A 21,081-nucleotide genomic window follows, 5' to 3' on the forward strand; every position below is an offset into this window, starting at 1 on the left:
ATGATATCATATTTGTATTAATGGGTGATATTATACTCCTCCATGTGACCGAGGGGTCGCTCGATGTCGCTTTTACGACTAAGGTAAACGCTAATTTTGTTTTGTTAATGCAGTTTAATTCAAATAAATATATTATTTTGATTCTATGGGTATGATTTACCGCTAAGGTCAGCTTATGAAGTCGAGAGAACAAATAGACGTGTAACGACTCAGATCCACCGCTAGCAGATATTGTCCTCTTTGGGCTTTCCCTTTCGGGCTTCCTCTCAAGACTTTAAAACGTGTCTGCTAGGGAAAGGTTTCTACACCCTTATAAAGGGTGATTTGTTCTCCTCCCCAACTGATGTGGGACATCACAATCAGTCCAAAGAGAACAATATCTGCTAGCGGTGGATCTGAGTCGTTACAAATGGTATCAGAGCCAAACACCGGGCGATGTGTTAGTCTTCTTGCTGTTCCTCGAAGGGGGGTAGACACGAGATGGTGTGCCAGTAAGGACGCTGAGCCCCAAAGGGGGTGGATTTGGGGGTGGTCCCACATCGATGGGAGGAAGGAAAGAGTGCCCGCAAGGACGTTGGGCCCTGAAGGGAGGTGGATTGTGATGTCCCATATTGGTTGAGAATGAGAAAAAATCACCCTTTATAAGGGTGTGGAAACCTTCCCCTGGCAGACGCGTTTTAAAGCCTTGAGGGCAAGCTCGAAAGGGAAAGCCCAAAGAGGACAATATCTACTAGCAGTGGATCTGGGCTCTTACAAGACGCGAGGAAGAGGGAGAGGTGTTACAAGCCCTCTCATGTTGCTATTCTCGAGTCGCTTATCCTTTTCTTCCTCCCTTCACTCGATCTCGTGAGATCTGATGGGATCGAAGTTACACGAACAAAAAACATAAATAAATTAAATAACAAAAATATAGAATCGAAACAAATAGTGAAAATTCTCGATTTTGATAAACTCAACAAAGTTGTACAAGTTAACCCTCCATAGATCTCTCGACTTTTCAGGGTTTTCTCTAGCTTGCTCGAGAAATTCCTTCAAAATATTTTCGGCTTCAATTCACTTCAAGTGTTACGTGCTCCAATTTACAAAACTACCCCTTAATAATAGAAATAAAAAAGATATTCAGAAATTGAAATGGTCAATTCAACCAACAATATTAAATAATATTAAGAGAGAAATTTCTTTTATTGGAATATTTAAAACCATAATTCTTTTTGAAGTTTGTTTTAATAAAATATTTGACTTTTTATTTATATAAATTAAAAAAAAAAACATTTCCCCAAACAATATAAATTTGATTGAATATAAAAATAAACAACATGTCTCATCATGTTAAATTTTGTTAATATAATCATACTCTAAATAATTAATTCAATAAATGTACTCAATTAATTTAAAAATAATAATTATTAATCAAAGAAGAACTCAAACACAAGAATTAAATACCAGCCAAATATATAATAAAATATTTAAATAAATTGAGCTATGTTCAAATTGTCATACCGTTAAAAAAAACATTTTATATTTTAAATTATGAAATTGACATCACCCGATATATTACCTAACATGCATTTGGTCGCATAGTAGGTGAGAAAGACCAAAGTATGGGCCATAAAAAAATATAACCCAACAAACTATATTTCCTTATAATAAAATTTTATTATATAGTTTAGTATTATATTTCAATTAGACACGAAATTACATAGTCGAGTTATATTCAAATATTAAATCGTATTTAATTAAAAGAATTACATGACTTTTTCATCGACAGTAGTGATAGCTTAACCAGCAATTTGAAAAAATGTAATTACTCGATGTTTCTATAGATGGAAGGATTCAACGTCACCGTCATAAAATTAAAAAGTCAATCAATATCTCGAGCATACCAATTGAATATTACTGAACTTTTTAGTAATTTTTTTATTTTTTCGCTATGTTTTCAAAAATATTTATTGACTGATAAAATATACAAAATTAGTTTCTTTTACATTATTGGTCGTTGATATTTTTAAAATTACATTTTCATCCTTAATCTTTTTAAAATTAGATGTTGTTTGATATATGGGACTCAAGTTATTCATATTTAAAAATTTGACCCATCCAACTGAATATGTAAATTAGTAACTTAACAAGGACCAATTTGAAAATAACCTAAATATTGGGTCTAAGCCCAATTGATCGGGCCCAAGATCCTTACGCTTGTACTTTATATTTGATCGGGCCCAAATAAATAAATAAATAAATAAATAAATAATAATAACAATTTTTAGAAAAAAAAACATATTTAAAAAATATTCACCAACTTTTACAATAAAAAAAAAATTGAAAATAATTTATAAAGTACCGATAAATAGTTTTGATTCAAATATTAATGGGAAAAATATTTTTTGAATTTACTTTTTTATAAAGGTAAAATATGTTAATTTACTTTTAAAATTTTTAAATATTATAAGTAAAAATATTTTTAAAAATTTTAAAATTTTATATATATAACATTTTTTGAATTTATTTTTTATTTACTTTTAAATTTTTTAAATATTATAAGTAAAAATATTTTTAAAAATTTTAAGAATTTATATATATATATATATTTTTTTGGACAAATACAAAATTGTGTGGGTGTTTTTGTTCTAGAAAAAGTTGGAAAATCACAACACCAGCATCAATACGGCGCCGTATTTCGAGATATTTTCGAGTTTTGATCGACTGTTGATGAAGGCTCGAAGCAGAACAAAGCAACAAAAATGGCGATGTTAGACAAATTGCTCTCACAGGAAGCTTGAAACTCGGCGGAAAAAGAGCATTCTAATTGGAAAATGGTGCAGATTCTTCTCCATTCATCAGCCTCATTTCTTCTCCAATGCTGTTCTTCTCCTCCTACCTCCGCCAGGTACCATAATTTTTCATATTCTTCATCTTGTCTCCATTAATCTTTGCAGTTTCTTGTGTTCTAGAGGGAGGTTGGATTTGTGTTTAGTTCTGCTTTTATTTGTCTGAGTTCGTTTTTAATTGTAATTGTATTCGTGTTTTAAGGGAATTTGTGTTGGCATTCGGAAATTTCGAACCAGGTTCTGGATTGTTGGACTGTAATTTGATCTAGAATATACAGGTTTAATACAAGAATTTGAAGTTCTTTCTTAGGTTTTGAAAATGAGAAGTGAATTGTTATTTAGAACTGTGGTTGCATTCCGTAGGGTGATCAAATTCATTGATTACAGACGGTTTTGTGAGATCCCTGTCAATTGGAGCAAAGCATTCCTTACTAGGGTACGAAAACTTATCCCTAGTAGAGACTTTTTAAAACCATGAGGCTGACGACAATGTAACGGAATAAAGCGGACAATATCTGTTAACGGTAGGCTTGGACGGTTACAAATGGTATCAGAGTCAGGCACCGGGCGGTATGCCGGCGAAGACGCTAAGCTCCCAATGGGGGTGGATTGTGAGATCCCACATCGGTTGGAGAGGAGAACGAAGCATTCCTTATAAGGATGTGGAAACTTCTCCCTAGTAGACGATACGTAACAGGCCAAATCGGACAATATCTACTAGCGGCGGCCTTGGACTGTTACAGTTTATTATTAGAGTTTGATGTGCAGCTGATGTTAGTGATGGAATTGGACACATGATCTAGGAAGCTCAAACTGATACGTTGGATAACTTAGTTACTTGTGATTGTGATTGTGATAGTGATGAAATGCTTGTTTGTTTCTCATTCTGATCATGACTGTTGGTTCAAACAAATTGATGATCCATTCTATCAGCTACTGATTCGTTTCTCGAATTTTTTTTTTAAAATGGTTTTTGTTCTCTTTTCTCATACAGGGGAATGCATAGCAAAGTAATATTGAAAAACAATATTGAGCAACCTCCTCTAAGAAAGCTTGTGTCCCAGCATGTACTATCTGGATTTGCTGCTTCATTGATATTCCTCACTCAACCAAACCAGGTTAGTCAATGGAAGATGTTATTGTAAGAATAACGTTAGCATAGTAGTCACGATTCCGCTTAAAAGCTTCAATTCCATGAGATTCAGTCCAGTTGATTCATACTATATGGGTCCTTCATTTGCAATATGTTAGGAATCACGACTCTCCACAATAGTATGATATTGTTCACTTTGAGCATAAGCCCTCGTGGTTTTGCTTTAGGTTTCCCCAAAAGGGCTCGTACCAATGGAGATGTATTCCGTACTTATAAACTCATGATCATTCCCTAAATTAGCCCCATGTGGGATTCCCTCCCAACAATCCTGACACAATAATAGTTTCGAATGCTTGAAGATATAAATTATGTGATGAACTTTATGTATAGAACCAAAGCGTCCTGTCTCTTACACTGGTTTCTTGATCAGGCTATCTCAGCCGATCTATCTCATCACGAAAACGTTTACCAGCTTGCAAGTGCAGAGAATACTGCAAGCCTTCCGTTTGAGAGTGATTCTGATGGAGGAGGGAGATTGATGATGATGAGAGGGATGACAGCAAAAAATTTCGATCCTGTTAGGTACTCCGGAAGATGGTTCGAAGTTGCTTCACTTAAACGCGGATTTGCTGGACAAGGTCAGGAAGACTGCCACTGCACCCAGGTGAACTTGACTGGTTTGGTGTAGCTTATAGGCTTAGTTTCCCCATCTCTTGGAATTGGAACCAACCGATTGAATGATATAGATGAACTTGACTTAACTGGTCAATGTACGACCGTGACCTTACAAGGCTTTTTCGATGAACTTAATCGTTCTTTCGAATGATGTTAATTATCAATCACTTGCAGTTCAACAGCCATATGATTCAGTTTAGTCAATTTAGTAATAGCAACCATACTTATGCAGGGTGTATACACATTTGATATGGCGACACCGGCGATACAAGTAGATACCTTTTGTGTTCATGGAAGCCCGGACGGATATATAACTGGGATAAGAGGAAGAGTTCAGTGCCTTTCAGAGGAAGATCTACAGAAAAACGCAACCGAGCTGGAAAACCGGGAGATGATCAAGGAGAAATGTTACCTGCGCTTTCCAACATTGCCATTTATCCCTAAGGAGCCGTATGATGTCATTGCAACTGATTATGACAACTTTGCTTTAGTTTCTGGTGCAAAAGACCTTAGTTTTGTTCAGGTAAATTTCAAATTGCTTCTGTTCTTGAGTTCTGAAACATGATCAGCAGCAACTAAGCTGCCCATCTTCTATTTGAACTGTTTTGTTTGATTCTTTTGGACACAAAATCTAACAGATCTATTCAAGAACGCCGAACCCGGGACCCGAATTCATAGAGAAGTACAAGTCGTACTTGGCGAATTTCGGGTATGATCCAAGTAAAATCAAGGACACTCCTCAAGATTGTGAAGTAATGTCAAACAGTCAGCTAGCTGCAATGATGTCAATGTCTGGAATGCAACAGGCGTTGACAAACCAGTTTCCAGATCTTGGGCTAGATGCTCCTATTGCACTCAACCCCTTCACTAGTGTATTTGATACTTTCAAAAAGCTTTTAGAGCTCTATTTCAAGTAGTTTTGTGGCTTAGTTATTGAGCGCTCTGTGTTTATATGTCCAAGAAACTGATCATGATCCAATCCTCATTCATCAGTGATTGATTTAAATGAAATTCAAGTAAAGGTGGGAAGCCTGTTGCTAGCATTTTCGATCATATTAGAGAAAACTTGAGAATAATATGAACAAAGATTCAGGTAGAGATAAAAAAATTCGAACTTCTGACTTCATGATTGAATATTTGAACTAGTTGAACTATAAGTTGATGTCAGACATGATTATCTGAACATGTCAAATAACAAAACCAAGCTAGCTTTCTTTCAAACTCACCTGGGCACGAGTTTGATGCGCTATAATGCAATCAACCGTCGATTTCGGGTCGACTGATGAGGCTCACAGCCTCCCTTACAGATCCTTCTATACATTCTGATAGAAAGCAGCCTATAGGTCTGCAATGTTCATTGAAGAGTCAAGCAAAGGTTTCAGACAGCTTCGAAAACCCGAGTTTTCGGAGTCGACTTGATAGAGGACGGCTAGCCCAAGCTTTATCAGGGTTATTGCACTTTACGTCCACAATTGCAACTGCTCTAAGTCCTTTCCTTTCTGGTTTGTCTCTATAGCCATTTTCATTTGCATGAGTATCAGAACCAAGCATTGGTATCCGGTGGACATCCCTCGAACCACCGGCCTTAGTAGTGTTATGAGAGTTCCCAAAGCTTCTGCTATTAACAGTATTATATCTTCTACCATTGTTTACCTCATCAAATGATTTAGTTTGTTGCAGTCTTTTAGGAATGGAAGCAGCAGATGAACTAGCTGAAGTAGCTGATGAAGATTTGTTTTTGGAAGTGACCAACTTCTGGGGGCCGGCTCTCATCGTCTCTAATTCCCTCGTCATCAACGAACTAATCGTTCCGGTCGCTCCAACCTTGATGGATCCTCCGCCACCTTTGGTAGATTGCGGTTTTAGAACCATGTTTTATGTCAGGTGAGCAAGTATCTCCCACGAGGGAAGCGGAACACCTTCGAGACTTGCCGTGAAAAACGACAAGGTTTCGAGTAATCTGACAGCCTGCTAGTGTATCTTCTCCTGAAAAAAAGAGAGCGAATGATAAGAATTGATCGTAACGCAGGCAATCCTACTGATTAGAACTGTGCGAGACTCGGTGACTCATGAGCGGATAAATTTATACTTGAAGTTAAGCATGAAACCTGTGCTCTACTTGAAGATCAGAGACATCAATTTCATAATCAATCCACTAGAGCATCATAAATGGAGGAGGAAACCAGAAGACATAGGAACTGAAGGAGCAGAATGTAGTATGTTCCAAGGGTTGGGCTGTTTGTCCATTAAAGCAATACGTGAGCTGAGTTTAGAACGTCGTAAGACATTTCGGTCTATATCCGGTGTGGGTGTACAAAAGAGTGACGGTGACAGAATGGAATGGTTAAACTGTTTTTAGAAAAGCAAAAAGCTAACATGAAACAACAATGGGGAAGGCCCCTCATCCAGAAATGGGGGAGTTTTTTGCAAGGAAAAGATGGTAGAGGTTAGAAAAGCATTTCACAAAAGGATCTATATCGAATCTATCAAACCTCCCATTAACGAACATGATTCACGTCTCCTACCGAAACTCGAAAGAATTATAAACTCAAGCAAATGATGCAAATAACGGGGATCATTTTGTAACAGTCCAATCCCACTATAGCAGATATTGTTCTTTTCGGGCTTTCCCTTCTAGGTTTCCCCTCAAAGTTTTAGAACGCATCTACTAGGGAGAGGTTTTCACACCCTTATAAGGAATGCTTCATCCCCTCTCGAACCGAAGTGGGATCTCACACATTTTCAGTGCCATTGCCAACAAAAGTGGCATCTATACATAGGAAGGAAGCCATATTTGCTATCCATAAGGCATTAGTTTCATGGGAAAACACCCTCCTACCCCACACAATTGGTATCATTCCATTAAGATCAGGAGTTATCCACAAAAACGAAACCCACAATTGGTATCATTCCATTAAGCTTTAGGAGCCTCACTAAATACATCAACATCACATCAACAGCCATAGATAGTGAGCTTCAATCACCAGAAAAGGTTACTCAGCAAAACCATTCAAAAGATGTGCCAAAGAAGAAAGAATCAAACCATAAATCACTTCACAAGAACAAAAGAAACCCCAAAAGAATCATAATCGATATCTATTAATCAACAGAAACTGAAAAAATCAAGAGAAAAAACACTTCACCGATCATGAGAGTGAGAAATAGAACAAACCCAGAAGAGAGTATCAGCAAAATCCGCAGCCAAGAAGGGAAGAAAAACGAAACGAACCACAAAAACAGGGGAAACCAGAGGCGGGTGTGTTCTTGAGTGATTGAGATCTCAAGTTGGTAGACACTGAAACGTGAACCTCACTGCAATTTTCGGCTTGAAAAAAGTTGGGTTATCCTCCTCGCTTTCGCCACAATTTTTATTTTCGTAATATCCATTTTTTCCATTTTTTGTAAATGTAAAAATTCATTTATTTTTTTATTTTTTTAAAAAAATAAAGTAATAGTAATTAGTTAATCATTCTTGTGGTTGATCTTTACATTATAATATGTAGACATTTCTCCAATAAATTTATGAAGGTCGAACATGAATATGAACGTGGTTTCCACTTTCTATCCCCATTTTTGTTGTTGTTCTTCCTTATTTAACGCCTCCCATTATCAACTCCATTTGGCTTAGTGGGTCTTATGATTTTGGCATTAATCGGGTCATTTCTTGTAGAATTATCCATAAGAACTTTGAATCTTGCGGGAAAAAGAAGTTAAAACAGTCATATAGGTCTCGTTTTTGCTTTCAATTCGTAAGAGCTTCGTGGGTTTAGCCCTCATTTCAACTTTGATTGCTGACCCAATTCGAATCCTGCTAATTTTCTTCTTCTTGTTCCTTAACCTACATTGATGCTTTGAACGAGTCTCCGCCATTGTTGTTGTTCATCAAAATGAGTTCTCAAGCACCCAAGTCGTCGAAACCGTCAAAACCCCCAAATCAGTCGCCACCCATATCAAGATCCTCGGCTTCTTCTCTGTCATCCCATCTCGCCATGGTTGAACTCAAGCAAAGAATCCTCACTGCTCTCTCTAAGCTCTCCGATCGAGATACCCACCAGATCGCCATTGAAGACTTGGAGAAAATTATCCAGTCCATTTCCCCGGAAGCTATTCCTATGCTTCTCAATTGCCTCTACGACTCCTCTGCTGACCCTAAACCCGCTGTGAAGAAAGAGTCATTGCGGCTTCTAACGGTTGTTTGTGCTACTCATAGCGATTCTACTTCGACCCATTTGACTAAAATTATAGCCCACATTATAAGGAGGGTTAAGGATTCGGATTCTGGGGTGAAGGAGGCGTGTAGAGATGCCATTGGTGCACTGTCGGCGCAGTTCTTGAAAGAGGATAGCTCTGGTGGTGATAATGGCGGTCTTGGCTCTGTTGTTGCATTGTTTGTTAAGCCTCTATATGAGGCAATGGGAGAACAGAACAAGGTGGTTCAGTCTGGTGCTGCATTGTGTATGGCTAAGATGGTGGAGTGTGCGGCTAGTCCACCCATCACGGCGTTTCAGAAGCTTTGCCCCAGGATCTGTAAGTTGCTCAACAATCCAAATTTTTTGGCAAAGGCTTCACTCCTTCCTGTGGTATCCAATCTATCACAGGTTCGTTTTACTCTGTGTAGAGTTGATTTTCTTGATGTTTGCATCATGGTATGATAGTTAAGTTTAGATTCATGAAGAACTGATGATATTTAGAGGTGGGTGTTGGTATTTTGATAGTTAAGTTTAGATTCATGAAGAACTGATAATAGTTAGCAGCATGCTATTTAGAAACCTAGTTGAGTTTGATATCAAGATCTGTCACTTGAATGTGAAAAAGATGAACAAACTTGTAACGCCCCAGCCCACCGCTAGTTGATATTATTCGCTTTGGTCCATTACGTATCGTTGTTAGTCTCGCAGTTTTAAAACGTGTCTGTTAAGGAGAGGTTTCCACACACTTATAAAGAATGTTTCGTTCTCCTCTCCAACCGATGTGGAATCTCACAATCCACCCCCCTTGGGGCCTAGTGTCCTCACTGGTACACCGTTTAGTGTCTAGCTCTGATACCATTTGTAACCGTCCAAGCCCACTGCTAGTAGATATTGTTCGCTTTGGCCCGTTACGTAATGCTGTCAGCCTCGTAGTTTTAAAACGCGTCTGTTAGGGAGAGGTTTCTATACCCTTATAATGAATGTTTTGTTCTCCTCTCCAACCGATGTGGGATCTCACAGTCCCCCCCCCCCCCGGGGGCCTAGCGTCCTTGCTGGCACACCGTTTGGTGTCTGGCTCTAATACCATTTGTAACCGTCCAAGCCCATCGCTAGTAGATATTGTCTGCTTTGGCCCCTTATGTATTGCTGTCAGCCTCATAGTTTTAAAACGCGTCTGTTAGGGAGAGGTTTCTATACCCTTATAAGGAATGTTTCGTTCTCTTCTCCAACCGATGTGAGATCTCACAATCCACCCCCTTGGGGCCTAGCGTCCTCGTTGGCACACAACTCAGTGTCTGGTTTTAATACCATTTGTAACAGCTCAAGCTCACTGCTAGCAAATATTATCTGCTTTGGCTTGTTACGTACCGCCATTAGTCTCACAGTTTTAAAACACGTCTGTTAGGGAGAGGTTTTCACACCCTTAAAGAATGTTTCGTTCTCCTCTCCAACCGATGTGGGATCTCACAAAACTATCTATATTTTTACAACAACAAGGAATCATGAACAGGCAAATATGATACTATTTACAGGAATAGGAGATAATGAGTAATCCTCTAACTAAAGAGGCAAAAGAAAATTTACGAGAAACATGCTCATTCGAATATATCTACGTATGATGGATTGTTTATCTTATATTAGAAACCAATAATGAATTATGTTAATAGGCTCGTGGAACTTGTTTTAGGTTGGTGCTATTGGACAACAGAGCTTAGAACATTTGCTACCAAGCATTCATGAGTTGCTTGGGAGCACTGATTGGGCAACACGCAAGGCAGCAGCTGATACACTAAGTGCTCTAGCATTGCATTCAAGCAATGTCATCACAGATGGAGGTGCCGCCACTTTGGCAGTACTTGAGGCCTGTCGTTTCGACAAGGTAACTTTTTACTTCCATTTGTGTTTTGTATAAAGCATCTCACTCACACTGCTCTATCTCTGTTTAAGCTTTATTATACATGAACTTTTCAAATCTGTGTGTGGTGAGACAGTTTGAGAGGTTGAACTTGAAGCTTTTGGTCATATTTTAGTGGCTGCTTGACTGCTGTTTATAAAGATAAAGTTGAATTCTTTGGATGATTGATATCAATGGCCTTTCTACGGGGTATTTGGTCAGAAAGCATGGCTGGGTTGTAGAACAAAACATAAGGGTGTAGACACCTCTCCCTAGCAGTCGCGTTTTAAAACCTTGAGGGAAAGCCCGGAAGGGAAAGCCTAAAAAAGACAATATTTGCTAGTGGTGGGCTTGGGCTTACAAATGGAATTAGAGCTAGACACCAGACGGTGTGTTAGCAAGGACGCTGGCCCCCAAGGGGGTGGGTTGTGAGATCCCACATCAGTTGGTGAGGGGAACGAAACGTTTCTTATAAGGGTGTGAAAACCTCTCCCTAGTAGACGCGTTTTAAAACTGTGAGGCTGACGGCGATACGTAACGGGTTAAAGCGGACAATATTTGCTAGCGGTAGGCTTGGGCTATTATAATTAGAGAGGTTGAACTTGAAGCTTTTGGTCATATTTTAGTGGCTGCTTGAATGCTGTTTATAAAGATAAAGTTGGATTCTTTGGATGATTAGTATCAATGGCCTTTCTATGGGTATTTGGTCGGAAAGCATGACTGTGAGATCCCATATTGGTTGAGGAGTAGAACAAAACATTCTTCATAAGGGTGTGGAAACCTCTCCCTTGCAGACACATTTTAAAACCTTGAGGGGAGGCTTGGAAGGGAAAGCCCAAAGAGGACAATATTTGCTAGCGGTGGGTTTGGACCGTTACAAATGGTATCAGAGCCAGACACCGGACGATGTGCCAGTGAGGAGGCTGAGCCCTGAAGGAGGGTGGACACGAGACGGTGTGCCAGAAAGGACGTTGGCCCGGAAGGGGGCTGGATTGGGGGGGGTCACACATCGATTGGAGAGGAGAATGAGTGCTAGCGAGAACGCTGGGCCTCGAAAGGGGTGGATTATGAGATCCAACGTCAGTTGGGGAGGAGAACAAAACACTCTTTCTAAGGGTGTGGAAACCTTTTCCTAACAGACGCGTTTTAAAACCTTGAGGGGAAGCCTAAAAGGGAAAGCTCAAAGAGGACAATATCTACTAGCGGTAGACTTAGGTCGTTACAATGGCTGTTTCTGATGCTACTCATGTTTGGAATGGAATGAGGTTTACGGATCTTTTTGGTTCACATTTCGGGCGATTTTTTCCCATGGCCCTGGTGATAAGAACTCGAGATATTCGAGGAAAGGTGCTCGAGGTCCTGCAAAAGGCGTTTAGAGTATATATGATGTTCGAGTAATGGTACCCAGTTTATTTTGACAGATAAAACCTGTTCGTGATAGCTTGACAGAAGCACTACAGCTATGGAAAAAACTTGGTGGGAAAACAGATGGAGCTGCAGAAATCCAGAATGCATCTCAAGGTGTACCTTATTTTTCCCTGGTCTCCTCTTACTCTTGTTCCATTTTGATGTGATTTTCTTGCCATAAATGTTTCAGATGGTGAAAATCATGAACCAGGACAGTCATCCGACCTTAAAAGTGCAAATTCCCCTCCGGGAGCGCGGTCACTGGACAAAGATAAACCCGAGGATTCCGTTCCCGTTACAAATTCAGCTTCGAAAACCAAATGCAGTAGTATTTCGGATAAAGCAGCTGTAATATTGAAGAAGAAAGTACCTGCTTTAACTGACAAAGAGTTGAATCCAGAGTTCTTTCAGAAACTTGAAACTAGAGGGTCCGGGGATTTGCCCGTGGAGGTGGTTCTTCCTCGGAGACACGCCAGTTCTTCGAACGAAAATGATGAGAAATCGGAGTCGGATGATGCAAATGCTGGGAGAAGATCAAATCGTGTTGAAAACACACACTCTGTTGATTTTCAGAGAGCATTCAACAAGTTTCGAGTCTCCGAACGAGGCGAAACTGCTTCTCATTCTAAGCTGCAGGACTATGATAAGTGGCATGAGGGGAAAATAAATGGACGAGACGCCAGAACAAGAGCATACAATGTGAACGATCAAAATGACGATATATCTCAACGGGAAGCTTCAGGCGTCCGTTCGGACTTCAAAGGAAGTTGGTCTGCTATCCAGAGGCAGCTATTGCAGCTGGAGAGACAACAGGCACATTTGATGAACATGTTGCAGGTACATATGCTATATGTGGGGTTAGTTCTCGAATTCGATATAGTTATTTGACGCGTTCTATATCTCAGGATTTCATGGGAGGCTCTCATGATAGCATGATCACTTTGGAAAATCGAGTACGTGGTCTCGAGAGAGTTGTCGAAGACATGGCCTGTGATTTATCCGTATCATCAAACCGGAGAGGTAATTTTGCTCTAGGATTTGAAGGTTCGTCTAGTCGGAATTTAGGCAAGTATAGTGGTTTTTCGGATTACCCCGGTGCCAAGTTTGGACGAAACAACGATGGGAGAGTTTCGTTCGGAGAGAGGTTCATTCAACCGGAAGGAACTGGTTCAAACATGAGAGGAAGGAATGCTGGATGGAGACCTGATGTGAATGAAGCTAGAGATTATCCAGCTTACGTGTCGAGAAACGGGCAGATGGGCTCTAAGAGACCGTTAGATGGCGGTATCGACAATAGGTCATCTAGATCAGAACAGGAAAGTGACCAAAATGGAGGTGGTAGCAGAAGAGCCTGGGATAAAAGACTTGGTGAGGGGCCATCTGCTAGAAGTGTTTGGCAAGCATCAAAAGACGAAGCAACGTTAGAAGCCATTCGGGTGGCCGGGGAAGACAACGGAGTATCCAGGACTCCGAACGTGGCGATTCCCGAACTGACTGCAGACGACAATGGCAGTCGAGAACGAGATCCCGTATGGAGTTCATGGACTAATGCAATGGATGCCCTCCAGGCAGGTGATATGGACACAGCATATGCTGAAGTCCTGTCGACAGGGGACGACATCTTGCTCATAAAGCTAATGGAAAGAACCGGTCCTGTGGTCGACCGAGTTTCAAATGAGATAGCCATCGAGATCTTGTGCGCTGTGGGACAATTTGTAGTCGAGCCGAACTTGTTCGACGTATGTTTATGTTGGATTCAAGAGTTGGTAGAAATAGTTATGGAGAATGGAGGTGAATGTGTGGGGATTCCTATGAAAGTGAAGAAACAAGTGTTGTTGAATTTTCATGAAGCTTCTTCAACAATGGAACCTCCTGAAGATTGGGAAGGAGCTTCACCTCATCAACTTTTGTCACAGTTGGCCTCTGCTTGGAGAATTGATATTGGACAACTTCAATAGGGTATATCATCGAAACTAAAACCCGAAAATCTGAGTCACGAATGCCTTAGTTCTTATCCTCTACTCATCAGATTTCTCGAGCTATATGTCTTAACCAATAGACTATCCTCAAGTTTATTGTAATTGTTGATTGCTTTGGGTTAGCATTTAACTAATTTTGTTAAAAAATTTGACGTTTCTCTTAGTTGAAGCTGGTGCAGATGATAAGTCGATCGATAAAAAATAATATTTTCGAGTGGATTTAATACATTACAATAATGAGTTTTAAGATAAGCTTTATCAGGCAAAAATATGTTCTCGAGTATAGTGAGACCGTGATTGGTAGGACAAAAACTTGTACATACAACTGAGAGGTAATGTTCGAGGGTTTGAATATTTCTCGAGCACTCCAGGCTTTAATTATATAATATATATATATATATATATAAACATTTAAATAATACAATAACTAAAATTTAAAGAGTTTTCTATAATAACCTTATAAATTTTTGGTTGTTGAAAAGTTATACAACTAATTAATATTTAAATTATGTTATTAGTATTATTTTGAAAAAGAAAAAGAAAACATCATAAATTATTTCATTTTTTATTTTAAATTCTAATTAAATCATTAATTATTGGAGATGCTTTCGGCAGCGGCCCAGGACAAAGCCCAAACCCAATATCATAAGTCCAATGGGCCCAGTTTCGTTAAAACTCAAAAACAGAAAAGGGAGGGAAAAATAGTGGTTGGAAGCTTTTCTCTATCAGAGCCAGGTTTCGATCCTGGGACCTGTGGGTTATGGGCCCACCACGCTTCCGCTGCGCCACTCTGATTTGTTGATTTACATGTTATTTTTATTTTATATATATTCTATAAGATTTTCTAATATGTTAATTCCTTTTTATTTTTTCTTCAATATTCTTTTAAATTTCTTTAATTTTATCAGATTGATTATAAATATTGTGTTAAAGTGACCAAAAAAAAAAAAAAAAAAAAAAAACATATATTATAAAAAATTTAGATGTATGTTAATTCCTTTTATGTGACTAGTGTGATGGTCGTGCTTATTCAAGGTGTGTTGTTCGTGGCCACATACCTATGTCACGCCAAACTCTTATATATATGTTATATTTCTTTATTACTTTCTTGTTGTATCAGCTTGTAATATTAGAGTATGACGTTTCGGTAAAATCATGTCTATGCCTAGTAGACTTAAAATGCTTCAAAATGTATTATAGAGAAATGCGAGTAGTCGTTAATTCTTCCAACCCAGAGTTTGTTTTCTCATCTTACATCAAAATTTCACTCAATTGTAGTTAATGCTTAGAAGCATAATACAATTAATTGCGCCAATCGCTTGTAAACGTGAGTAACTCAGATTTAGTGAGTACGTTTAAAAGCCAACCTAGTAGGTTCATGAATATATGCATGGACCGTGTTTAGCCAACTTACCTAGAAAAGAAAGTAGAGTCTTAGCCAACTTACCTAGAAAAGAAAGCAGAGTCTAATAGATAGTCATGAAAAGTAGTCTCGCCATGAAGCATGATTGCATATGATTGTATTTTTCGACCTTAACAATGAGGACACGTATTGAGGTTTTTTAAATACTTTGACACATTTAACATTTAACATTTTTCTATATAAAGGCAAGAGTCTCAGTACGAACAACAACATCAATTCAAGAGAACATGAAATCAAATTACCCGTAGTTATGTTAAGATAAATCAATGACCTTTTCTTTTTTGTTTTTGGTTTTCAACTGTTATCATTTTTTTTATTATTAGATTTGAAAATAATTTATAAACATTTAAGTCTATACAAAAAATTAAAAATAATTTTTTTAAAACTATTTTTCACAAATAATAATTATGACGTGTATGCGCTGTTTTAATAAATATAATTATTTAATTTAAAATATAAATTAAAAATTGGTTCATCAAAAGGCCGAAGCCCATTGTCTTATAAATCGGTTGGGCCCAATTCCATTAATACCCAAAAGAAAAAAAATAAATAAATAAAAACACGTCGAAAAATAAAAAAGATAAACGGAAGCCTTTCTCTATCAGAGCCAGGTTTCGATCCTGGGACCTGTGGGTTATGGGCCCACCACGCTTCCGCTGCGCCACTCTGATTTGTTGAATTCTAACGGTTTTTTTATTTATTTTATAGATATTATAATATCCTATATGTAAAAGCAAAATTTCAATTAATATTCGGCTTGATATTTTAATAATTAAATGCTGGTTCACTTTCGTTTTTAATGCCAAACTTTATTTTATTTATTATGTCTCACCCAAATTTTATTTTAGTGGTGAATATTGTTTTATAAAATAAATTATTATTATTTATTTATACTTCTAAATTATTCGTGTAATATTAAATAATATGTGATTGATTTATGAGACCATCGTATTTAAGAAATAATCTCAATGGATAAAGAAAGTCAACTATTACGTGTCGAGTCAAAATTTCAAACGGTCACCCTACTAAAATGTAGCTCGGGAATGAATCAAGACAAGAGCTACTGGACTTATGCACATTTATTTTGTTCTAATCACGAAGAATCGAGGTAGAGACAAAAACAAAGCAAGGAATTATAATGATTCTAATTTATTTTCCCGAGAGAGAGGCAAAGGTCAAACGGTATCGAGGTTGACTATAACGATCTTCCCTTTTCACTTACACAAATTTTAATTTTACAACTGAACATTTATAAATTTAATAGTTACAATGAACCATTATAAACGTCAAGTATTCTTAATTTTTATAATAATTTTAAATGTATGATAGAGTTGAGTTGGATTGTAACCTTATTTTTTAGTTGATCGAACTGATATGAATCTCGACCGGTTGGAGCTATGTTTGGTTATGCTTATGATTGTGAGCTGTTTTGAACCAGCAATGTTATAAGTTGAGTTGCACCCATTTACGGCAATGGTTCATATAATCATAACGTAATCTCCAAAATTTTGCCGATTATCACATGAATCAAGGCCAATGGTTGACTGAAGAATCAAATGAAAAATTGCGTAATCGCTTTGCCCAATCTTTTGTAACCCATTGCGTGCTGCATCTGCCAATCTCTTTCACTCCATTCTTCAAATTACTCTCTTCCCCTAATTTCTTGAATATTCCATCCATGGCTTCTTCGTGTTCTTCGATTCCCAGAACTTTTCTTCTTGTTTCCATCGTGGGTTTTCTTCTTCCTTCGCAATCTCTGGCCCTGAAATCGTTGTTTGACCCTCGCGACGTGTTTCCGCTACTACCCAGACAGGTTTCATGGCCGATTCTCAACTATCTCAACAACGCCGCCGATCTTCTTCCCGCTTTCGTCGGAAGTGTCTCGTCTCCTGAGAACTCTATTCAGTGGCAAGGGTCTTGCTTCTATAAGAACTCTGCGTGGCTGGAGTTTCATAATAAGTCTGGCTCTGAATATGGCGGTGGTACGCTCCATATAAAGGTCGATACGAACTTTGTTTTAGTTTTGATTTTGTGCTTTTGATATCAATTAGGAGATTCGGACAAAATCTTGTGTTGTTTGTTCATTGTATTGTAGCTGAATTTCTGCTTCCCGACAGTGTAGGGCCGTTAATTCGATAAGATAAACCTAATTTGAGTTTGTGAGTTCTTGATTCATTTATAAGTTTGATAGCAGTTCGTAAGTTGGAAGAATTAAGCTCCAAGTTCATATGATCCGTATCATTTATCAACCCGAGATTTTTTTCCCTTTGGATTATTTGTTTGTGCTTTTATGATCTGTGGATGCCCTGGCAATCCTTCATTTATTTGTTTTTTTGTGTTTGATCTTTATAGAAAACTAAGTTCATCTTAAAAGCTTGTTTGTGTGTTTTTTGATCTTTGGTTTCGGGTTGTGGATTATGAGATCGCACATCGGTTGGAGAGGAGAATGAAACATTCTTTATAAGGATGGAAACCTCTCCCTAGCATATGCGTTTTAAAACCTTGAGGGGAACCCCGAAAGGGGAAGCCGAACAAAGACAATATTTGTACTAGCTTATTTGGACGATAGTGATTAGCCAAATAACAAAGAGTTAGCTGTTATTAGTATTATCTTGTTGTTGCAGCCCTCTAGCATGTTTGAAGGATATGACTGCCAGTTGCAAGTTTAATGCAGCTTCAACAATTAGTCTATGTCGTATGCAGGCGAACGATGCACACAGTTGGACGTGTATGGATTTTTATATCTTCGCTACTCCGTACCGTGTGACGTGGGATTACTATTTCCTGGCCAGAGAACATACTCTTGAGATTGCAGAATGGGAAGGAAAGGAAGAATTCGAATACGTAAGTTGCTCGTCGACAAGACGATTTTCTTAAACTAAGCAACTTCTTTTAAAACTTCGGTTGTTTCTTCTGAAATCAGGTTAAAAAGGCAGGGGTTTCGATTTTCCTTTTGCAAGCTGGAGTGTTGAAAACCTTTCAAGCATTGTTTGATGTCCTCCCGTTGTTTTCGACGACCGACTACGGCGAGAAATCGAATATTAAGTTTCTTGAGAATCACATGGGTGCTACCTTTGAGGAACGTCCTCATCCATGGACTACAAGTGTTAATGTCGATGATATTCAATCCGGAGATTTTTTAGCTCTATCCAAAATTCGCGGTCCGTGGGGCGCTTTTGAGACTTTGCAGAAGTGGGTTACTGGATCATATGCTGGTCACTCTGCTGTTTGCTTAAGGGACCCTGAAGGAAAGCTGTGGGTTGCTGAATCTGGGCGTGGAAATGGAGTGGTATGTTTATGAATCCTAATCTGTTTGACATAACTGTTAGTGCTCCAAAGATTACAAATGTGTGCTCTTAATCTTCTTGCAGGAGGATGATATTATTGATGTTTTGCCATGGGATAAATGGTGGGACTACGAACTCAACAATGATTCGTCCAATCCCCACATTGCGTTTCTTCCCTTGCATCCCGACTTGCGGGCAAAGCTTAACGAGACGGCGGCGTGGGAGTATGTAAGGAGCATGGTCGGGAAACCATATGGATATCATAACTTGATATTTAGCTGGATTGATACCACACATGGAAACTATCCACCTCCCTTGGATGCCCATCTGGTATAAATATTTACTTATTTTACTGTTTTCTTCATCTTAAGGTTTCGAGCTGTTAGTAATGATGCATCCACCTCCCTTGAATGCCCATCTGATACCATGTTAATTCCTAGTTGTACTGTTCTTGTGATGTCCCACATTGGTTGGGGAGAAGAACAAACCTACCATTTATAAGGGTGTGGAAACCTTTCCCTAGCAGACGTGTTTTAAAGCCTTGAGGGGAAGCCCGAAAGGGAAAGCCCAAAGAGGACAATATCTGCTAGCGGTGGATCTGGGTCGTTACAGTTCTAGATTCCAATGAATGCATTCATCCTATCAACGTGACTAAAAAGGGAGTGTGTAAATCGAAACCGAAAATCTATATGTTATTCCACTGTCTCTGTGTTCGTGGGCTTCGATGACTATGATGTCCTACATTGGTTGGGGGAGGAGGAGAACGAAACACCCTTTATAAGGGTGTGGAAACCTTTCCCTAGCAGACACGTTTTAAAGCCTTGAGAGGAAGCTCGTAAGGAAAAGTTCAAAGAGGACATTATCTGCTAGTAGTGGGCTTGGGTCGTTAGAAATGACGTAATTGCCCATTAGACCTCATTTTACTTGACTGGAGGATGTTTTTTAGCTTGATTCCCTTTCTTTTTGTGCTTTTTTTGGGATGCCCATAAACTTTTCTTAAGGATGTTAATATTTAACTTGGCTCTCAGTAATCAATATGGCTCCTGCCATGGCAGCTCCTAAAGGATAATGTAATTCTTTGGCTTTGATTGTTGGCACTATTGGACTACAGGTTGCTTCCGCTATGACAATATGGAAACAAGTCCGGCCAACCCTTGCGGCGAACTTGTGGAATGAGGCTCTGAACATACGTCTTGGAACAAAGGTAGCTAGAATGCTTGTCTGGTTAAAATGAAGAAAGCTTAGGTTTAGCCGTCGTCGGAGTATGACTGCAATCGATCTTGTTCCTTCGTTCTAACTGTTATTACCTTAAATAAGTCAAATTTAGATGGGTTTAGTTAGAATTAGCTAGCGGATTCTAGTTGAAGTTGTTCTAACCTGCAATCGATCTTGTTCCTTCGTCATCGGAGCAATGTATTCCACGTCGTGGAGTTGAATATGTTTAGTCGTTTTCTTTTCGTTGCAGGATCTTGACCTTCCTGAGATTCTAGTTGAAGTTGAAAAGCAAGGATCATCTTTCGGCGAACTACTGGCTATTCCTGAACAGGATGATTGGATCTATGCCGACGGGAAATCAGCATCTTGTGTTGCGTTTGTCCTTGAAATGTACAAGGCGGCTGGGCTGTTCGGACCACTCGCAAACTCGATTCAAGTTACGGAATTCACAGTAAGTTACAGAATTAGTGAGGCTAATGTTGTTTATCTGCTCGAATGTGGTTTGAGTGTTTAATTTAATGTTCTATCCATCTAAAATGCAGCTAAAAGATGCATATACTCTCAACTTTTACGAGAACAATTCGAGTCGCCTTCCGAAATGGTGTCATGGAGGGGATCATGTCAAGCTTCCATATTGCCAGATTCTCGGAAAGTATCGAATGGATTTACCGGGTTATAATAGCATCGATCCCTATCATAATATGAACGAAAGGTGCCCTTCTCTTCCCACTGAGTATTACCGTCCAAATAATTGCTAGAAACCTCTTGAAATTTGGTTTCCTTTGGGTAGTCTGTGTAGAATATTTGATGATTTTAAGTAGTTCATCAGTGTAGCTGCTAAAAGTTAATAATATGAACTGTAAATACACTAAACACGATTCCCAATGTAAAATAGCTGTTGATTTGATGATCATATGCCTTAAGATCATGAGGAATGCACGTCTGTTTCAAGTATGTCTGTTGACTTCAATTGTCAGCTGCTCATATCTTTATCATGATCAGATCATTCCTTTGTAAGATTTGTTAAAATGATGAAGGGAAGTTGTTGTGAATCTTTTTACTGTTGTTTGCTTCATCGAACAATTTTTAC

The 21,081-nt window shown here is 38.6% G+C and overlaps 4 protein-coding genes across 8 annotated transcripts; 3 read left to right on the forward strand and 1 right to left on the reverse strand.

Moving 5' to 3' along the window:
• Positions 1-2,689: 2,689 nt before the first annotated feature.
• On the forward strand, positions 2,690-5,639 carry CHL (chloroplastic lipocalin). Its single transcript, XM_023668095.2, has 5 exons — positions 2,690-2,887; positions 3,823-3,946; positions 4,352-4,585; positions 4,829-5,119; positions 5,235-5,639. Exons 1-5 carry the CDS (start codon positions 2,814-2,816, stop codon positions 5,511-5,513), a joined length of 1,002 nt encoding a protein of 333 aa, XP_023523863.2. The 5' UTR covers positions 2,690-2,813; the 3' UTR covers positions 5,514-5,639.
• A 51-nt stretch (positions 5,640-5,690) lies between these two features.
• Positions 5,691-7,978, reverse strand: LOC111787980 (uncharacterized). Of its 4 annotated transcripts, none has more exons than XM_023668099.2 (2): positions 7,826-7,978; positions 5,691-6,582 (listed from the first exon to the last, which is right to left on the reverse strand). In XM_023668099.2, the coding sequence occupies exon 2, from the start codon at positions 6,466-6,468 to the stop codon at positions 5,962-5,964; it is 507 nt and encodes a 168-aa protein (XP_023523867.1). In that variant the 5' UTR covers positions 6,469-6,582; positions 7,826-7,978; the 3' UTR covers positions 5,691-5,961. The 4 variants fall into 4 exon arrangements, with proteins under 4 accessions (XP_023523867.1, XP_023523865.1, XP_023523864.1 ...); XM_023668097.2 differs by having other exon boundaries at positions 7,740-7,972; XM_023668096.2 differs by having other exon boundaries at positions 7,769-7,970.
• A 138-nt stretch (positions 7,979-8,116) lies between these two features.
• LOC111787977 (microtubule-associated protein TORTIFOLIA1) lies at positions 8,117-14,196 on the forward strand. Of its 2 annotated transcripts, none has more exons than XM_023668094.2 (5): positions 8,117-9,194; positions 10,474-10,665; positions 12,102-12,201; positions 12,299-12,924; positions 12,993-14,196. In XM_023668094.2, the coding sequence occupies exons 1-5, from the start codon at positions 8,484-8,486 to the stop codon at positions 14,043-14,045; spliced, it is 2,682 nt and encodes an 893-aa protein (XP_023523862.2). In that variant the 5' UTR covers positions 8,117-8,483; the 3' UTR covers positions 14,046-14,196. The 2 variants fall into 2 exon arrangements, with proteins under 2 accessions (XP_023523862.2, XP_023523861.2); XM_023668093.2 differs by having other exon boundaries at positions 8,119-9,194; positions 12,278-12,924.
• A 2,773-nt stretch (positions 14,197-16,969) lies between these two features.
• On the forward strand, positions 16,970-21,045 carry LOC111787879 (uncharacterized). The gene is made up of 7 exons (XM_023667968.2): positions 16,970-17,488; positions 18,193-18,333; positions 18,413-18,778; positions 18,861-19,106; positions 19,888-19,980; positions 20,242-20,442; positions 20,534-21,045. Exons 1-7 carry the CDS (start codon positions 17,012-17,014, stop codon positions 20,747-20,749), a joined length of 1,740 nt encoding a protein of 579 aa, XP_023523736.2. The 5' UTR covers positions 16,970-17,011; the 3' UTR covers positions 20,750-21,045.
• Positions 21,046-21,081: the final 36 nt, after the last annotated feature.

Source organism: Cucurbita pepo, chromosome 2, assembly GCF_057944985.1.
Source record: "Cucurbita pepo subsp. pepo isolate OVF chromosome 2, ASM5794498v1, whole genome shotgun sequence".
Lineage (NCBI taxonomy): Eukaryota > Viridiplantae > Streptophyta > Magnoliopsida > Cucurbitales > Cucurbitaceae > Cucurbita > Cucurbita pepo.

Coding starts and splice junctions, on each gene's coding strand:
- CHL (XM_023668095.2), top strand. CDS start 2,814: ATGGTGCAGATTCTTCTCCATTCATCAGCCTCATTTCTTCTCCAATGC. Junction 2,888..3,822: donor TCTCCTCCTACCTCCGCCAG/GTACCATAATTT, acceptor TTTCTCATACAG/GGGAATGCATAGCAAAGTAA. Junction 4,586..4,828: donor AAGACTGCCACTGCACCCAG/GTGAACTTGACT, acceptor ATACTTATGCAG/GGTGTATACACATTTGATAT.
- LOC111787980 (XM_023668099.2), bottom strand. CDS start 6,468: ATGGTTCTAAAACCGCAATCTACCAAAGGTGGCGGAGGATCCATCAAG.
- LOC111787977 (XM_023668093.2), top strand. CDS start 8,484: ATGAGTTCTCAAGCACCCAAGTCGTCGAAACCGTCAAAACCCCCAAAT. Junction 10,666..12,101: donor AGGCCTGTCGTTTCGACAAG/GTAACTTTTTAC, acceptor TTATTTTGACAG/ATAAAACCTGTTCGTGATAG. Junction 12,925..12,992: donor ATTTGATGAACATGTTGCAG/GTACATATGCTA, acceptor TCTATATCTCAG/GATTTCATGGGAGGCTCTCA.
- LOC111787879 (XM_023667968.2), top strand. CDS start 17,012: ATGAATCAAGGCCAATGGTTGACTGAAGAATCAAATGAAAAATTGCGT. Junction 18,334..18,412: donor GAAAGGAAGAATTCGAATAC/GTAAGTTGCTCG, acceptor TTCTGAAATCAG/GTTAAAAAGGCAGGGGTTTC. Junction 18,779..18,860: donor CTGGGCGTGGAAATGGAGTG/GTATGTTTATGA, acceptor ATCTTCTTGCAG/GAGGATGATATTATTGATGT.